This window comes from Netta rufina (genome assembly GCF_964035555.1).
Source record: "Netta rufina genome assembly, chromosome: 6".
Lineage (NCBI taxonomy): Eukaryota > Metazoa > Chordata > Aves > Anseriformes > Anatidae > Netta > Netta rufina.
The window spans coordinates 1,698,471-1,714,118 of NC_140129.1; the positions used below are offsets into that span (position 1 = coordinate 1,698,471).

At 43.3% G+C, this 15,648-nt stretch overlaps 1 protein-coding gene across 2 annotated transcripts in view; it reads left to right on the forward strand.

Annotated features, from left to right (window-relative positions):
* Positions 1-15,648, forward strand: part of SATB2 (SATB homeobox 2) — a 133,232-nt gene that overhangs the window by 82,107 nt on the left and 35,477 nt on the right. For both annotated transcript variants that reach the window (XM_084288989.1, XM_084288990.1), the window contains exons 8-9: positions 8,805-9,017; positions 14,496-14,651. In XM_084288989.1, coding sequence (XP_084145115.1) covers positions 8,805-9,017; positions 14,496-14,651 — 369 coding nt within the window. The remainder of the gene's footprint in view (positions 1-8,804; positions 9,018-14,495; positions 14,652-15,648) is intronic.

Sequence of the window (15,648 nt, forward strand, 5' to 3'; positions counted from 1 at the left end):
GACTGAAAAGCCTATAGACTGAATGAGTGTTTTCTGTTTATATCATTTTTTAAAGCATCTTTTTTTTTTTTTTTTGCCAATGTTTTGACATAGTAGCCAAAACTAGTAAAACGTATGGGCGAATAGCCAGTGCTTATTTTACTGAACAGTCTTAGAAACTGGGAATATCCATGAACCTGAGGTTTTTTGAATGAAAAAGCTGTGGTGCCAGATACAAAGAGAGCTGGGGGAACAAGCATGTTTGGGCTGCATGTAACTCTTTTCCCAAAGAGCACTGCTCCTTCCCTCTTTTACTAGCTAGTAGTGGGGAAGCTGGCTTTCCAGTTTGCATGTAGGAAGGCAGCACTTACCCAGGTTGGCTCCTGCCTGCTTAGCTGGTGCTTTGCTGGGGCCTTTTGGGGTAAAAGCAGGTAACAATGCAGGGAGTGGGAAGCTCTGCCTTACCAACGTCAGATGTAGTGAAACTCATAATGAAATAAAATAAACTGATCCACCTTCTTTGAGGGATTCTGCCATACCTTGGCTGCAGGGGTGGGCTGTGGCATAGGGAAATGCAGGCCCAGTTTTGGATGCTGCCCTAGCTTGTGGTGTGACAGGGGGCAAGTCCAGGCTTCTGCCACAGGAAGGGAAAATAGTGCTACCCTTCATGCAAAGATGCTGCCGGTCAGGTATAGGGGGGCTGGAGGCTCTGGGGGCTCAGATCACGTGGCCAGTGAGGAAGCTTGAAAGGCAGTCTTTGGAGGCAGGCAGGGAGGGAAGTGGCTGATGGCTCTTCATTTGTGTCTTGTTCTGCTTTCTTTGGCAAAATTCCCCTAAACTGGAGTGGGAACAGAATTGGATCCCTTAAGAAGATTTTTAAGATTATAAATATGCTTTGTTGAAATAGCTAACTCTTCCATCTCTGCTTGCTTGTGAGCCAAATCCTGGGTAGAATTCCTTTAGCAAGTAATTTTCCTTTGACTTAAGTGAGAGAAAGATGAGCAGCTTTAATGCTCTGCCTGGTATCGAGTGAGACATTCATGCTGCATTCATTGCCATGGTGCCTGTCCCATTGTGCGCAGACTTTCAATTATCGAGTGTTCTGTTTTTGTTTTTTAGGGGGATTTTTTTGTCATATTTTTCCCCCATAGAAAACTCTCTCTCACTGCATGAAAACGTTTCATGCTGCCTGCCTGTTTTATTCTTATGTGTAATGTGGCACAAGCAGTGTTCTGTTGTACTCACAGGAAAGAAGGCAGTCTGTAAGGGAAGTGCTTAATTTAATAAATTGCAGATTTTTTGTACATGGGATATTTGTTCCAACAGTGGGTTTTGCACTGCCCCAAATTTCAGTTTCAATTAACTTAATTGTATTCAATAGGCTGAATGAAAAGATCTTAAGTAGCATGTGAGTCAGGCTTTCAGAATGTGTGCTTGTAGGAGGCGGCTGCTGCCTGCTCAGCTGATGCACAGGAGTCCTGAGCCTTGGAAGCAAACGCACAGTTATACAGTGTGCACGAGCTCTGCGTCTTGCTCATTTTCCAGCATATTTCAGTACAAAGGTTTGACATGCATGTCATATAAATGGTGGCACTTTGTGGCTGCAGGTGGTTGGTCTTCCACTGCCTGGTTTTCCCCATGCATCCACATTCAGCTCTACAGGCACATCCTGTCTTCCTTAATAAAAAGAGATACTATAATAAAAAGAGGCTTTATTAAACTAATGCAATAAAGGCATTTTCTTTGAGGATTTAAACGCTTCATTTTTAATAATAAAAATCAAATTGTCATTGTTGGACCCTGTATAAGTTTTATTCAAATCAGCCTCTAAATGCTGTCTGCCTAAGCAGCTCTCTCCTGAGATGTACGTATTTTAGCATTAGTTAAATGAGTTTAAGAATGAGGCTCATGCTGTGTCTATAAGCAGTGAATCTAGAGATCAAGAGATTTTTTTTTTTAATTTTTTTTTTTAAAGAGGGACCGATGTGATGTATTCAGCTGCACTGAAGGGCATTAGAAGACAGCTGGTCTCCTGTTTATACTGATGGAAAACCTGTCAAAGTCCTTTGAGATCTGAAGCTCGCGTAAACGGACAAGAGCATTGCCTCTTGAGACAGAAGGAGTTGGTCAGGGAACAGGGTGCAGAGTTCTGCTTAAATGGAAACTGTGACAGGATGGATATGAAGGTGCTTGGTTTGGCTAACCACTCAAAAATTTCCAATGACTATCTAAACTAATTTTGCTGAACAAAATTGGAGTGGACACATTGCCAGAATAAGCATTTCTAAGAGACTTCTAGCACTTCTGCTTCATGTCCTAGCTGAAATTAGGAAGAGATGCAAGGGAGTGGAAGTAAAGCAGTAGGTGAAAATGAGCTGGAGTCGTAAGAAGCCTTCATATAGAGTTTATTCCTCAGTGCTGTATACTTAGAGACGAAGAGAAGTTTTTTAACAATTGATCAAAGTTTTTAAAAATTGGTCAGTGTATCTTATTCAGCCCATAAGACAATATTGGAGGTCTTGAAGTTTGAACATGTAGTTAATGCCAAGAGGCAGAGATGTCATGGCGTAAAACCCTAACCTGACATGAGAAAAATGCAGCAGGTGCAGTCGTTTTGTTTCCTTGAAGGGTGATGAGAAGTTAGTGCGTTTGCTGCAGAGCTCTGCAGGCTGACCTGCCTCCTCAAGCTTTCTGCAGGCAATTTTAAATATAAGCAGTCATTTCAGTCTGGCAAAATCAATTTGGGTTTGTATGCTGAAGGTAAGAATTCAGTGTAGTTCACTAGGAATGAGCAGCTAACCAATGGTTCCCCAAGTGCTGCCTTCCCATGCTAGAAACAGGCCTTTCATGCTGAACAGGGATACTGAGAGGGGATAGGCTTGTATCACTGATCTTTAAGACTCAGATTTTGAATTTGAATAAATACCTATGTTTTCTGGTCCCGATCAGAGTCTCATCTAAACTTGAGGGGAAGCAGAACAGCTTTTTTATTGAGATGGCCAGTTACAAGTACTGCTTGGGCTTTAAGTACTGCAAGAGCAATATTTTTCTAGTATTTCAGCATTTTCTCTGTTGCTCTTGGCAGTAGCTGAAGTATGGAGAGGCACAAATAAACCGAAAGTATGAAAAAAGTGTTTATGCTTTTTTAGTCTTTCATATATATATATATAATCTCCTTACACAGAACATACAAACTGAGGTTTAGCATGTGAGTTGTGTTTATTCAAGTTTTTGCCTTGGCCAGCGTTTCAATTGCCCAAAGCCTGTTTTGAACCTTTTTAAAGTTGTATCTGCTCTCATGGACACATCGCTGAGGTCTGGATGAGGGGAAGTGCAGCTCCTGTCTGAGTCACCAGACCTGACAGGCGTGAGGTCCTGGCCAGCGCTTGTGAGTCTCCTGCTGCCTGATGGCCCTTATCCTCTTCTGTCCCCAGGACATCAGGGTCTGGGCGACACTCCAGCATAACCTCCTCACCCCAATCCAGACTACATTTGAAAAGCCTTGTTGCAAAACTGTCCTTCATTCGCTCACTGGTAGTGCAGTCTGCTGTCCCACTGAGATCTCATTTACGCCTTTACAAGCCTGAACCAAAGCCCTTTGGGAAGATGGCAGAAAAACTTCACTTGCCTTTGGTCAAGCCTTTGTGTTGGCCTCAAAGGCTGTTTAGTCAGTCCTTTGGATCTGGGAGTCAGTCTGAATAACGTTTGCTCTACATTATAGTGCATTATCTTTTAGAAGCTGCTTAGAAAAGATTCCATGCCCAAGAAGTTTGGGTTGTTTGTCCTGGAAATTCTGTAGGTAGTAAAAATAAAATAAATATGTTCACAAATGGGGTTTCATAGAATGAGTGCAAAGCAAACCCTCAAGACAGTGACTTTGCTGGCTTGTTTTTGAAAGACTAGATTTCAGCTAGTTGGAAAAAAACACTGTCAAAATTGCTCCTACCTTAAATAGCTCCAAATACTTTTTTATTTTGATTGGAATTTGGCTGCTTTCTCCACCTCTGGTTATTATTTTTTTTAAAGTTAATTATGGATCCAGTGTGCAATTTTAAAAATGGTGCAAGTTCCAAGTATAAACCAAGCTGTGCCTGAGCAGGGTCCTTGTCTGGGGGTGCATGCATTAAACTTGTACATTGCCTCTTCAGTAACTGGCTTAAAAATCATGTCCAAGAATGGAAAAGGAAAGATTATTATTAAGCTACCTATCCAAAAGTGTTTCCTGAAAGCAGTGTTCAGTAGAAGAGATCTGTTTGGTCATTTAAAATCAGTTTGAGACTTTCTAGTCCCTGAGGATCTTCTTTCAGGTTTACAGAGTTGGTTGCTCTGCAAATTACTATTTTATTTATTTATTTATTTATTTATTTATTTATTTAAATATGTGAGATGTAAGTAAGTCGGAATGAGCCAATGGAATTTTATAACAAATGTACGAATGCTGTGGGTTTCCCTCCCTCACTCCCTCAAGCAGAAACATAATTTGCAGAAATGAAAACAGTCTCTGGCTGGCTTTAGGGTTTTCTCAAAAATAGAAACAGTAGGGCTTGTCTGGCTGGGCCAGTTTCCTCACCACACACCTGGTGTATATCACTTTAAAAAATAAATTATGCCTCATTAAATTACAATTAAATGAAATCATGATCATTTGTTTTTCTGGAAGGAAGATGTTTTGCATATTGAAAGCCTAATTTGTTGCAGGTGACAAAAAGGCTGAACAGATTATTTAATATCTATTTTATAATGTTGCTCACTGGTTAGTTTGTGTATACTTCAGTAGCTCAGAATTATATTATTGTAAACGTTATTGCTCTCAGGATACTTTATTTTATTGTTCTACCCCATCGCTCATTTATCTAACCACTGTTGTTTACCAGCGTTATCTTTAGTTGCAGGAGGACATGCAATTTTTCCCTCTGAGTCAGTTTTCTTATTATCTGTCCCGCTGTTTGCATGGCTCCAGAGCTGCCAAAGCACTCGGCCTACTACAGCTGAGCTGCAGACCAGCTCTGTGCAGCCAGACCTCCCACTTGGGGGCCTGGAACGGGCATCAGGGTGCAGGGCTCGGCCCCTCTGTGAGCAGCTGCCTCTGGTGCAGCACAAGCCTGGCAGTTTGGGGGAAGGAGCTGGCTGCTCTGCTGGGCTGGGTGCCTGCTTAGCAGGTGAGGCTCCCTGGCTCCTGTGCAGGACTGGTCACCTGAGGAGTCAGTACTCTTTGCCAATTCCCCTTCTGCATGGCTTTTTCCTCTTTCCAGGTATTTGTGAGGCAGTTGTCCCATCACTGCTGCTTATTACCAAGCCCATTTACCCAGGGTGGTTTATGGTAATACACCAGCATGCCTGGTGATTGATTGAGCAGCAGTGTGAAATACTGCTACATCCCTAAAACAGGGGTGAGATCCTTTTAGAAGTAAGAGGCACAAGCTAGGGCTCCAAAGCCCCAAATCTCTCCCATGATATACCGCTTCGGGTGATGAGGCAGAGCTTCCAAGCCCCAGAGTTGGTATTTCAGGCAGCCACATACATACCTCTTAGTGCCATTACCAACCCACTTGTACCTGTACGTCCCTGATTTAAATAGGGAGGGAATGACTACAATGAAAAGTAATTGCTGGCATGGTTTCACATACGTTTTTGTTCTCCATTTTTGAAATTGAACTATAGGTTTAAGCAGCCTAAGGTGGGGGCAGAAAAAGCTGCCTTAGAGTCAACTCCAGCAGTTTTCAGGTACCTGTCTTTCAAACTAAATCCATTCATTTTTGGATGCATATCTTTTGTTAAAAATAAATAAATAAATAAATAAATAAATAAATAAATAAATAAGTTAAGTATCCTTTAAAAGACACAGAAATTTAAGAATTTAGAGAGCCTGTGGAAGTGATATTTATTTACTGCCTTTGGAGAATTTTCCATTGACTTTAAGAGGACTTCAGCAAGGCTTTTGACACCGTCTCCCACAGCATTCTCCTCAAGAAACTGGCTGCTCTTGGCTTGGACTGGTGCATGCTTCGTTGGGTTAGAAACTGGCTGGATAGCCGGGCCCAAAGAGTCGTGGTGAATGGAGCCAAGTCCAGTTGGAGGCCAGTCACTAGTGGCGTCCCCCAGGGCTCGGTGCTGGGGCCGGTCCTCTTTAATATCTTCATCGATGATCTGGACGAGGGCATCGAGTGCACCCTCAGTAAGTTCGCAGATGACACCAAGTTAGGTGCGTGTGTCGATCTGCTCGAGGGTAGGAAAGCTCTGCAGGAGGATCTGGATAGGCTGCACCGATGGGCTGAGGTCAACTGCATGAAGTTCAACAAGGCCAAGTGCCGGGTCCTGCACCTGGGGCGCAATAACTCCAAGCAGAGCTACAGGCTGGGAGAGGAGTGGTTGGAGAGCTGCCAGGCAGAGAAGGACCTGGGAGTGATGGTTGATAGTTGGCTGAATATGAGCCAGCAGTGTGCTCAGGTGGCCAAGAAGGCCAATGGCATCCTGGCTTGCATAAGAAACAGTGTGGCCAGCAGGGCTAGGGAGGTGACTGTCCCCCTGTACTCAGCTCTGGTGAGGCCGCACCTCGAGTACTGTGTTCAGTTTTGGGCCCCTCGCTACAAGAAGGACATCAAGGTGCTCGAACGAGTCCAGAGAAGGGCAACGAAGCTGGTGAGGGGCCTGGAGAACAAGTCCTAAGAGGAGCGGCTGAGGGAGCTGGGCTTGTTCAGCCTGGAGAAAAGGAGGCTCAGGGCTGACCTTATAGCTCTCTACAGGTACCTCAAGGGAGGCTGTAGTGAGGTGGGGGTTGGTCTGTTCTCCCACGTGCCTGGTGACAGGACAAGGGGGAATGGGCTAAAGTTGCGCCAGGGGAGTTTTAGGTTAGGTGTTAGGAAGAACTTCTTTACTGAAAGGGTTGTGAGGCATTGGAACAGGCTGCCCAGGGAAGTGGTAGAGTCACCATCCCTGGAAGTCTTTAAAAGACATTTAGATGTAGAGCTTAGGGATATGGTTTAGTGGGGATTGTTAGTGTTAGGTCAGAGGTTGGACTCGATGAGCTTGAGGTCTCTTCCAACCTAGAAATTCTGTGATTCTGTGAAATTCTAATAGGGACATTCTGTATTGATCTTGGAATGCTTCAAGTCACGGGTTCAGGCTTCTGAGATATCCTGTTTTTGTTAATTTCCCTCAGTGTGGGAGCCTGGTAAATTTGGAATTTTTTTACAGTGTCCCCAGCTTCTCTGTAGGGTGGTAAACTCTGAGGAAGAAGCTGGGTATGAGCATGCATCTATGCCACGGCTGCAGACAGTCACAGAAGCAAGGCCAGGGCCTGCCCAGCATCACACCTTCTTTAAGCTTTTTCCTGGCATGGGCCTGTTTCACTAGCTGGCTTCTCGCCAGCCTTCTCCTCCAATTTCTGGTCAGAGGGTCCCACTGTGGCTCAGTTCCCACTTCAGTCCATCTAGTAACTGTTCTGATAACAACAGGAAAATAGAAGCAGGAATCCATCTCTTTATTTTGTAGATTAGGAACTGAAAAAATGAAGCTGTGTGCAACCTACCTGCTGGTTGTCTGTGGAGCTTGTTTTGAGCACTTCTGGCGTAAACTTTGCTGAAATAGAGCTTGCACATACGTGTTCCAATGTAGATGTTTAAAAGCAGATAACAGATAAAGCAGATACAGACACACATTTGCTCGTCTGTTTTGTCAGGAATTGTAGTCAATAAGATCAATAAATAGTAAAAATGCTGGCATTTGGTCATTACTGGGCGGCCGCATGGAGTTGGACACTGTGGCTGCTGTTCTGAAGCACTCAGGCTTGCGGCAGGCAGGAGAAATTATCCCTCTCTGCTTCGTTGTACACCAGCACATGTAAACACACAGAGTTCAGGAAGTGACTGTTACCGCTTCTTGGAGTGAAATAGCCCTTTGTAAAGTGGGGAATGTAGCGGGGTGCCTCAGAGAAGCTGGTTGAATGCACTCCACTCTGGTGGTTTCCATCAGCCCTGATCTAGGCTTGTATATTGTGCCTTAACTTCTAGATAAGCTGTGGAACTACTGAATGCTTACAGTTATGCATAATTTTAATCCTGTCATTAGATTTAAGCCTCTTCTAATAGTAGTCTAATCTTTCCAACTCTTTTTTTTTTTTTTTTTTAATTTTTTATTTTTTGGAAGTACTGTACTTGTTACCTCCTGGCATAATGCTTTTTGTTAAAACTATGAGAATATGGTGTTCATTAATTGCTGCAACTTGAAACCTGGGGTATTTTAAAATGAGACGTGAAAGAATGGGTTAAATCACTAAAGCTAGAATCTGAGGCTTTATTATTTGTTCCATTTTTCTCCTCTCAGAAACAACTGTCCAAACCAAAATGAACGGACTGTAACATCTAACCCCAGCCAAACATTTTTCTTTATAAACCTCCTGCACAGCTTAAATGTCGGAACTAAATTTACCAAGCTTGGCAGATTTGTCAAAGATGAACAAAACTGCCAAGTGTTCCCAGCATCAAGTAAAAGCAGAGAGAGAGGGAGAGAGAGACAGAGACATATAACAGCTCCTAAAATATTTGCAGCAAGCACCTGGTGGTAACTGTAATTTCTTCTACTTGGTGTACCTGCCTTCATATCTAGCATCTCCATGCTCACATGCTTATTACAGTGCCAGAATAGGACTGTCCCAGAATAAACGCCAGCCCCTAGAAGACAAACACAAAATATCCCCTCTGGGAGAGACCATGAGATTCTGATGTAGGTTCCCAATATTGCTACCCAGCTGGTTACGCTAAACAAATTTAAAAAAACCAACAACAACACGACTGGACTTTTTTTTTTTTTTTTTTTTTTTTAACCAGGGCTTGTTGTCTGAGATCCTGCGTAAGGAAGAAGACCCTAGGACTGCTTCCCAGTCCCTGCTGGTAAACTTGAGAGCGATGCAGAATTTCCTCAACTTGCCTGACTCAGAGCGTGATCGTATCTATCAGGATGAGAGAGAAAGGAGTATGAACCCCAACGTGAGCATGGTGTCTTCAGCAGCCAGCAGCCCAAGCTCCTCCAGAACCCCCCAGGTAAGATGTGATTCCTCGTTACCTGTTTGTTGTGTGGTCCTTTTGATTAGTTCAGGGAAGGTATTCCTCTCTGCCCTTCCTCTGTCTGTTGTTCCCTTCAGCCAGGTGAGTTGTGGAAATCCTTTGGTAAGGTTTTGTAGCGGCTCTTAAGAGATGTTTGTTGGATTTCAGCAAGGCGTAGTAATGATTCTAGCTTTGATCAATGCCATAAACACAAAGAAGAATGTATGTGACATTAATACTTGCAAGGGTACATATGGGCTTTACATATAGGCTGTTCGTATATGTTCACTAAATGCCTGCTGCAGACTGCATTATGGAAAGACTACTTACATAATTTTTAGTCTTAGGTTTGTCTGTTAGGTTCTGCAGAACACAGGAAATTTTGGGGCTTATGAAGAGTTTCATATATGTTGCAATAAAATGTGTGTAGTGAACAGGAGTTGATAGTGGGTTAGATAGCCTTTGCTAGAAATCAGTGCATTCTGTATTCTGCATAGGAAATGATGGTCCTAGAGTTACAGGTTTACACTAGTAATTATTTGAAGTACTGAAAGTAGAGATGAGCAGGGCGCTGGGACAAGAGATGATGCTTTACAGTTTCAAACCAGTTAAGTCACCTCACTGATTTAACTATGTGTGTTTATTAATGTGCTGTCGCCACCCACTTCCCTGAATAGGTTGTGCCTTTGCACTAAGAAAAAATCTCCGCATAATACACTGTTATGGGGTATCTACCCTTCTACCTGGCTGCTTGCAGTCCCAGAGGTATACTCTGAAAAAGAGAGGGTGCTTGCACAGGGACAATGATCAGCTCTTGTCATGATATTTGTCTGACTTGAGTTTGAAATTTCTAGCTGTGCAAACATGACAGCTCAGCTCTAGCACTTGATCTTTCATAAACAGGCCTGAAAAACCCTCCTGCTTTGGTGCTTCCACAGTCAGGTAGTCTGCAAAGCCTCTGAGTGCTCGCTCAGGCTGTGCGTGTTTTGACCATTCTTGTAATAGTATTACTGAGCATTTTGCATACTGAATTCTGGAGCCACAGCTGCTAAAAAGAAGTAAGCATGTTGGAGTGGGGGGTTGAATGCAAACTAATCATTCTTATGGAAGGTGTGCTGATTTTGTAGAAACTGTTGAGCACGTTCTGTTTAACCCTGGTTTGGGTGCACTTCACCACTATACATGATATAAAGAACTGTTTTCACTGACAGCAAGCATATTCTGCCAATCTGAATTTGATGACGAATTTTTGTATGCAAAATTCATTGTTGTATAACTGTTTTTTGTTTTGTTTTGTTTTGTTTTGTTTTTTGGTTACCTTTCTGTGTGTACTGGTTTCAGTTAGGACAGAGTTAATTTTCCTCCTAGTAGCTGGTAGGATGCTATGTTTTGGATTAGGATGAGAAGAGTGCTGATAACATGCTGATGTTTTGGTTGTTGCAGAGCAGTGCTTACACCAAGCCAAGGACGTTTCAGCTTCTTGCTCTGTCCTGCCAATGGGCAGGCTGGGGGTGCAGCAGGAGCTGGGAGGGGACAGACCTAGGACAGCTGACCCAAGCTGGCCAAAGGGGTATTCCATCCCATCTGGGGTCCTACTGAACAATAGATAGGGGTGGCTGGCTGGGGGGGGGGGGAGGGGGCGGCTGCTTGGGGATCGGTCCAGCCTGCTGATGGTGATCACTTGCATGGTGATCCATCACTGATGGTGATCAGTTGCATTTTGCATTGCTTGTTTTGTACACATTATTATTATTAGTAGTACTATTATCATAATTATTGTTATTATTATTGTTATTTTCCTGTCTTAATAAACTGTCTTTATCTCAACTCACAGGCTTCACTTTCCCGTTTTTCTCCCCCATCCCAGAGAGGGAGAAGGGAGGGTGAGCGAATGGCTGTGTGGTATTTAGCTGCAGGCCGGGTTAAACCACAACACTGTGGAAAAAAAAAAAAAAAAAAGGAGAACTATTTTAGCATCTAAGTAGTGTATCCTCTTTATGCATTTATATTTACAAGAAAAGATTAGTTTATTCCTGCTACAACAAAAAACAACAAAACAAACAACAAAACAGAAAGAAATGGACAGCTTAGGTGCAGTCCGGTGAAAATAAAAATCCAATCTCTGTCAAATCAGTCACTCCAGCTCTTTTCTTTGTCAAAATAACATTTTTTTCCCATGTTCACCACAGCTTTAAAATAAAGGAAAATTTACTTTCATTTTTAAGAGCTAAGCATTGTTAGAAAACCATACTGTAAAAGTATAAAGCAGCCCGTCCTTGCCTTATTTTATTGGAGAATCTGGTGGAATATTGTGAGATTTTTAATCACGAAAAGCGACACAGAAACCTTTGTGTACCCAGTACTTCTCTTGTGCCCACTGGATAAAATTTCCCCAGTCCTCTGAGGGCCAGCACTAGTCAGCACAGGTGCTGTTTTGACAACTTGGACACCTCTGCAAATGAGGCTGCTTCCCAGCTCCTGGGCAAGCAGCATGGATACTGTGCTTCCCCATATGCCCGGTATTAGTCCTGATGAGACAAATACCCTGTTCATGCACAGCGCAGCAATTCCCTGAAGAATCACCATCCAAGGAGAGTATGTTATATACCCCAGAGAACAGTGCTTTGGAGGTAGTGGTGATTATTGGTAAAGAGGAACTGTACTGGCCTTTCAAGAGTTATGTTACAGTGCTGGAGAAGTTGATTTAATGGCATTTGGAAGTATGGTTTCCATAGATACCAATCTCTTGAGGCAATACTTCTGGGAATGATTTTTCAGTGTGCTGGGTAGCGTATCAGTAAGTGCTAGGGCAGCTGTAGAGGTAGGTGCATGAGCACGTGGCATAACTCAGCTCAACTCTCTGCTACTCAGAGTCAGCCCTGAAGCCCCCTCACGGGTTCTCCCCAGGCACAGGCAGATGCTGTCCAGGACAAGCGTGGAGGTGAGAGCAGCAGATTGATGCAGCAAGTGATGCAAGTACTTTGGGGAAGGGGTTCTGAGCTTTTAAAGGTTAATGCATACATGTAGCCAGCTCTCTCCTCACTGCGGAAGATGAACAGTTACTGCTGAGATTTCAGCACTCTGGCATTGTGATTACAAAACCTTTTTTTTTTTCCTTTTCTTTTCTTTCACCATTTCCAATGAGACATTTCAATAATGGCAAGCGTCTAGTTAATATCAAGACCAGTTTTGAGTCTAGGCCTCTAGCATCAAGCACTCTATTGTGGTAGCTGTGATACTTTCCTACCTGTTTTGGTGATTAAATAAGAAATGGCCCGGCTTTCAGGGCGTGTAGGGCAGGCTGGTTTCTGACTTCTGGCTGCAGAGCTAGAAGCATAGGGGACCCATGCAGGATGAAGCTGTATTTTGAAACTTTCTTTTACATGCTAATTTTGTTCTTCTCAGAATCTCAGACCTCCGTAACGACCTTTGGGGCTGCGGTGACCTCAGCTGCTGAGCTAGCCAAAGGCTCCATCAACTGGGAAGGCTTTTTTTATACTGTTCAAAGCCCTGCAATGCCTTCTGTAAAATTAAGCTCCAGTAAATGAATCCTGACAGATTTGGACAGTATTCTTCCTTCCCATGATCTATTTGTTGTTTTCCTATGTTTCCCACAATTGCCCTCTCTCTTATCTATCTGTGATGATCCCAGTTGGTCCATCCATCAGGCTGTACCTGCTCAGGGCCTGTGGCCAAGTCGGGCCCTGGCCTCCTGTGGTGCCAGGGGTGCAGGAGGCTCCGGCCTGCCCCAGCTGTCCCTAGCAGAGGCAGAACCAGTCTTGGTCCCTTTCTACATGGGTCCTGTGCTGCCAGCACTGCTGTCTCAAAACAAGCAGAGAATGAGCCAGGGCAGGCTTAAGGCAGAAGGGGGGCACTTGCAGAGCCAGGGGCACATGTTCAGTTGGGCACTGCGCAACATAGCGCTATGTGGTTGTGCTCAGTGAGCTGCTGCATCCGATGCTGGCTGCTCCTGACCCCCTTCAGACTGGCTTCGGCAAGAGAGGAGATGTAGGTTGATGGAAGCTTGATCTGGAAGCAGTAGGAAGAGTGATTGGTCTATATTGTTGTCTTGATTGGATTTTGTCTCCATTATTAACATGGGCCTTGGTGCAGAAAAGATGTTAGGGATAGGAAGATTTGGAGGAGAGCAAAATAAAAGAAGTTCAGAAGGCTTGGTTTTGCCTAGTTAACCTTCTCATTAACAAATAGGCATTTGGGCATGTCTGCCTAGTTAAAAATTAATGTTAGATGTACTCTAGCAGCCTTCAAATCTGGTGCAAAAACAGAAGCCAGCTGAAAAGATCTATAATTGGGCCAATTAGCTGAACATCATCGAAGTTTATGGGAGATTTGGATATGTCTGGATGTATGAGCTTTGCAACTTAGCTTGGTTTGTTTCCTAAGACCTTTATGTCTCAGGAGAAAACAGGGATTTTATGTCAGTAACCTATATATTTCCCCTAAAAGATGTAAGAGTTCAGGGATCAGCCCCAGCATCCCTTCTCTTTGACCTCAGGAAAGCAAATGAGATCTGTTACTCCAAGGGGCTGCTGGTGCGAGTGTTCAGCAAGCATCGTGCTGCCATCACTCCCTTGCCAGCCTCCATCATCTGAGGATGGCCATGGTAAAGGGGCTTTAAAATAAAAATCTTGTAGGAGCCTGCAGAATTGTACTGATAGCAGCCTTGTAGGGGTAGTCCAGCCTGGGGAAAGTACTGGCAGCATCCTTTATTGTCCTTCATTTGTCACAGAAGCTGATGGGAAATCATTCAATTAAAAGGAGTGCAGTGGAATACACAAAATCTCAATATGAGTTTAGGAGAATGAGGGCAGCACATCAAAGGCATGCCAAAGCCCAGCTTTATGAAATGATTTTTTTTTTTTTCATTTCCACTGATTTCCTAGGTGAAATTAGGTGACTTTCTGGCCAGCATAATGATGATAAGGCTGGGAAACCATACATACTCAAATGACATACATATAGTTTTAATAAAGGATGAGGGAGACTTGAGGGAGTGCATTAAATTGAGTAATAATTTATTATTTAGAGACCTCTACCCATTTACTCATTTTTTCTGGGAGAATTGGCTCTTCCTCCAAGGTGTAGGCCACTTTTAGAGAGGGGGGAAGAAGGTAGAGGCTGGTGTCTGTGCTGTAGCAGCTAGCTGGCAGAGCAAAAACTTCAGCAACTGCCTGCAGCCAAGCGCCCCAGCTACCTATCGTGTTGTTGAGCTGTTCAATAAACATGCTGGGAGAGGGAGAGGGGGAGAGTTGACAGGGCCTTGCATGTCCTATAGGAATGCACTGCAATTATTTCCAATCACAATTAACCTGATTAGAATAATGGACAGGAAGTGTCCCTCTGTAGCTAATGCAGTTTGGCATCAGCTGACTGAAATCCTTTGATAATTTCTGCACAGATGGCTGGGCTGAAAGCAGCACTTTTTAAATTATTATTTTCATGGTCTCTTGGTAGGCCAAAACCTCGACACCAACAACAGACCTCCCCATTAAGGCGGACGGCGCCAACGTCAACATCACAGCTGCCATTTATGACGAGATCCAACAGGAGATGAAAAGGGCCAAGGTATCTCAAGCTCTGTTTGCCAAAGTGGCTGCCAATAAAAGTCAGGTGAGTGGTAGAGGGAATTTTGTTGTTGCGGGGCTTTTGGGGATTTTGTTTTTAAAGCAAACTTTAGGGTTGGAACTAGACCCATATCCTCCTCCCACCAGTAAAAATACTGGGGAACGTGTCGTTTTTTTGGTGTTTGCCTACGTAAGTGGTTTCCTTTTCCCTTTTAAAATAGGCTGGGAAAAGGACCAGCTCACAGCCAGGCTTTTTCCCTCCTTTTGTAGAAATGCGTATGTCTTTTCCCTCTTGTGGTATATAACTTACACTTCTATTGGTGGGACAAGGACCTTCCAAAATAACGGTATCATTGTCATTTGACAGGTAAAGAAACTGTTTTCTTAAGTAATTAACTGAAGGAAGGCAATGGGAAACTGCATATTAGGCAGGTGTTTCCTTTTTTCTTTTTTTTTCCCTCTTGTATGTGCTGCATATGGTATTGCCATGTGAATAATTCACATCAGATCCAATCCTTTTTACAAAAAGGGATGAGAGGGCACTGCAGTGTATTCTCCTAGATTAAGTTTCACCTTGGGTGTAGAAAATACATGTGGGTGAACCTACTCCGGGGTGAAATTGTTGAAGAGAATCCAGTAATTTAAAAATTTCATCCAACTGTTTAAAAAAATATAATATACAATAATGGATTATGTAGAAAGGAGGACAGACTTCTCTTGTAGGAAGGGCAGCAAATGGATTGGAGACCACTGGAAGGAATTGTTTACTCTGTGTGAAAAGAGCTGTTTCTGATCCTGGATAAAATTACTCTGTTGTGCTAGGAGAGGGCATCAATATGGACACAAAAGTGCACAAATGTGTCTGTGAGAGGATAGAAATATCCAGAAATATCCAATTTCCCTCTGTGCAGGAAAACAATATTGTAGTGATTAAAGTTGATGTAAAATAAGAAGTTGAAAGGCATATAAGCAAAGCATCAAAGGCTACCAAAGCACAGGGAAGAGCCTTGTCCTTGTTACAGGTATTTGCACCCTGGCACATG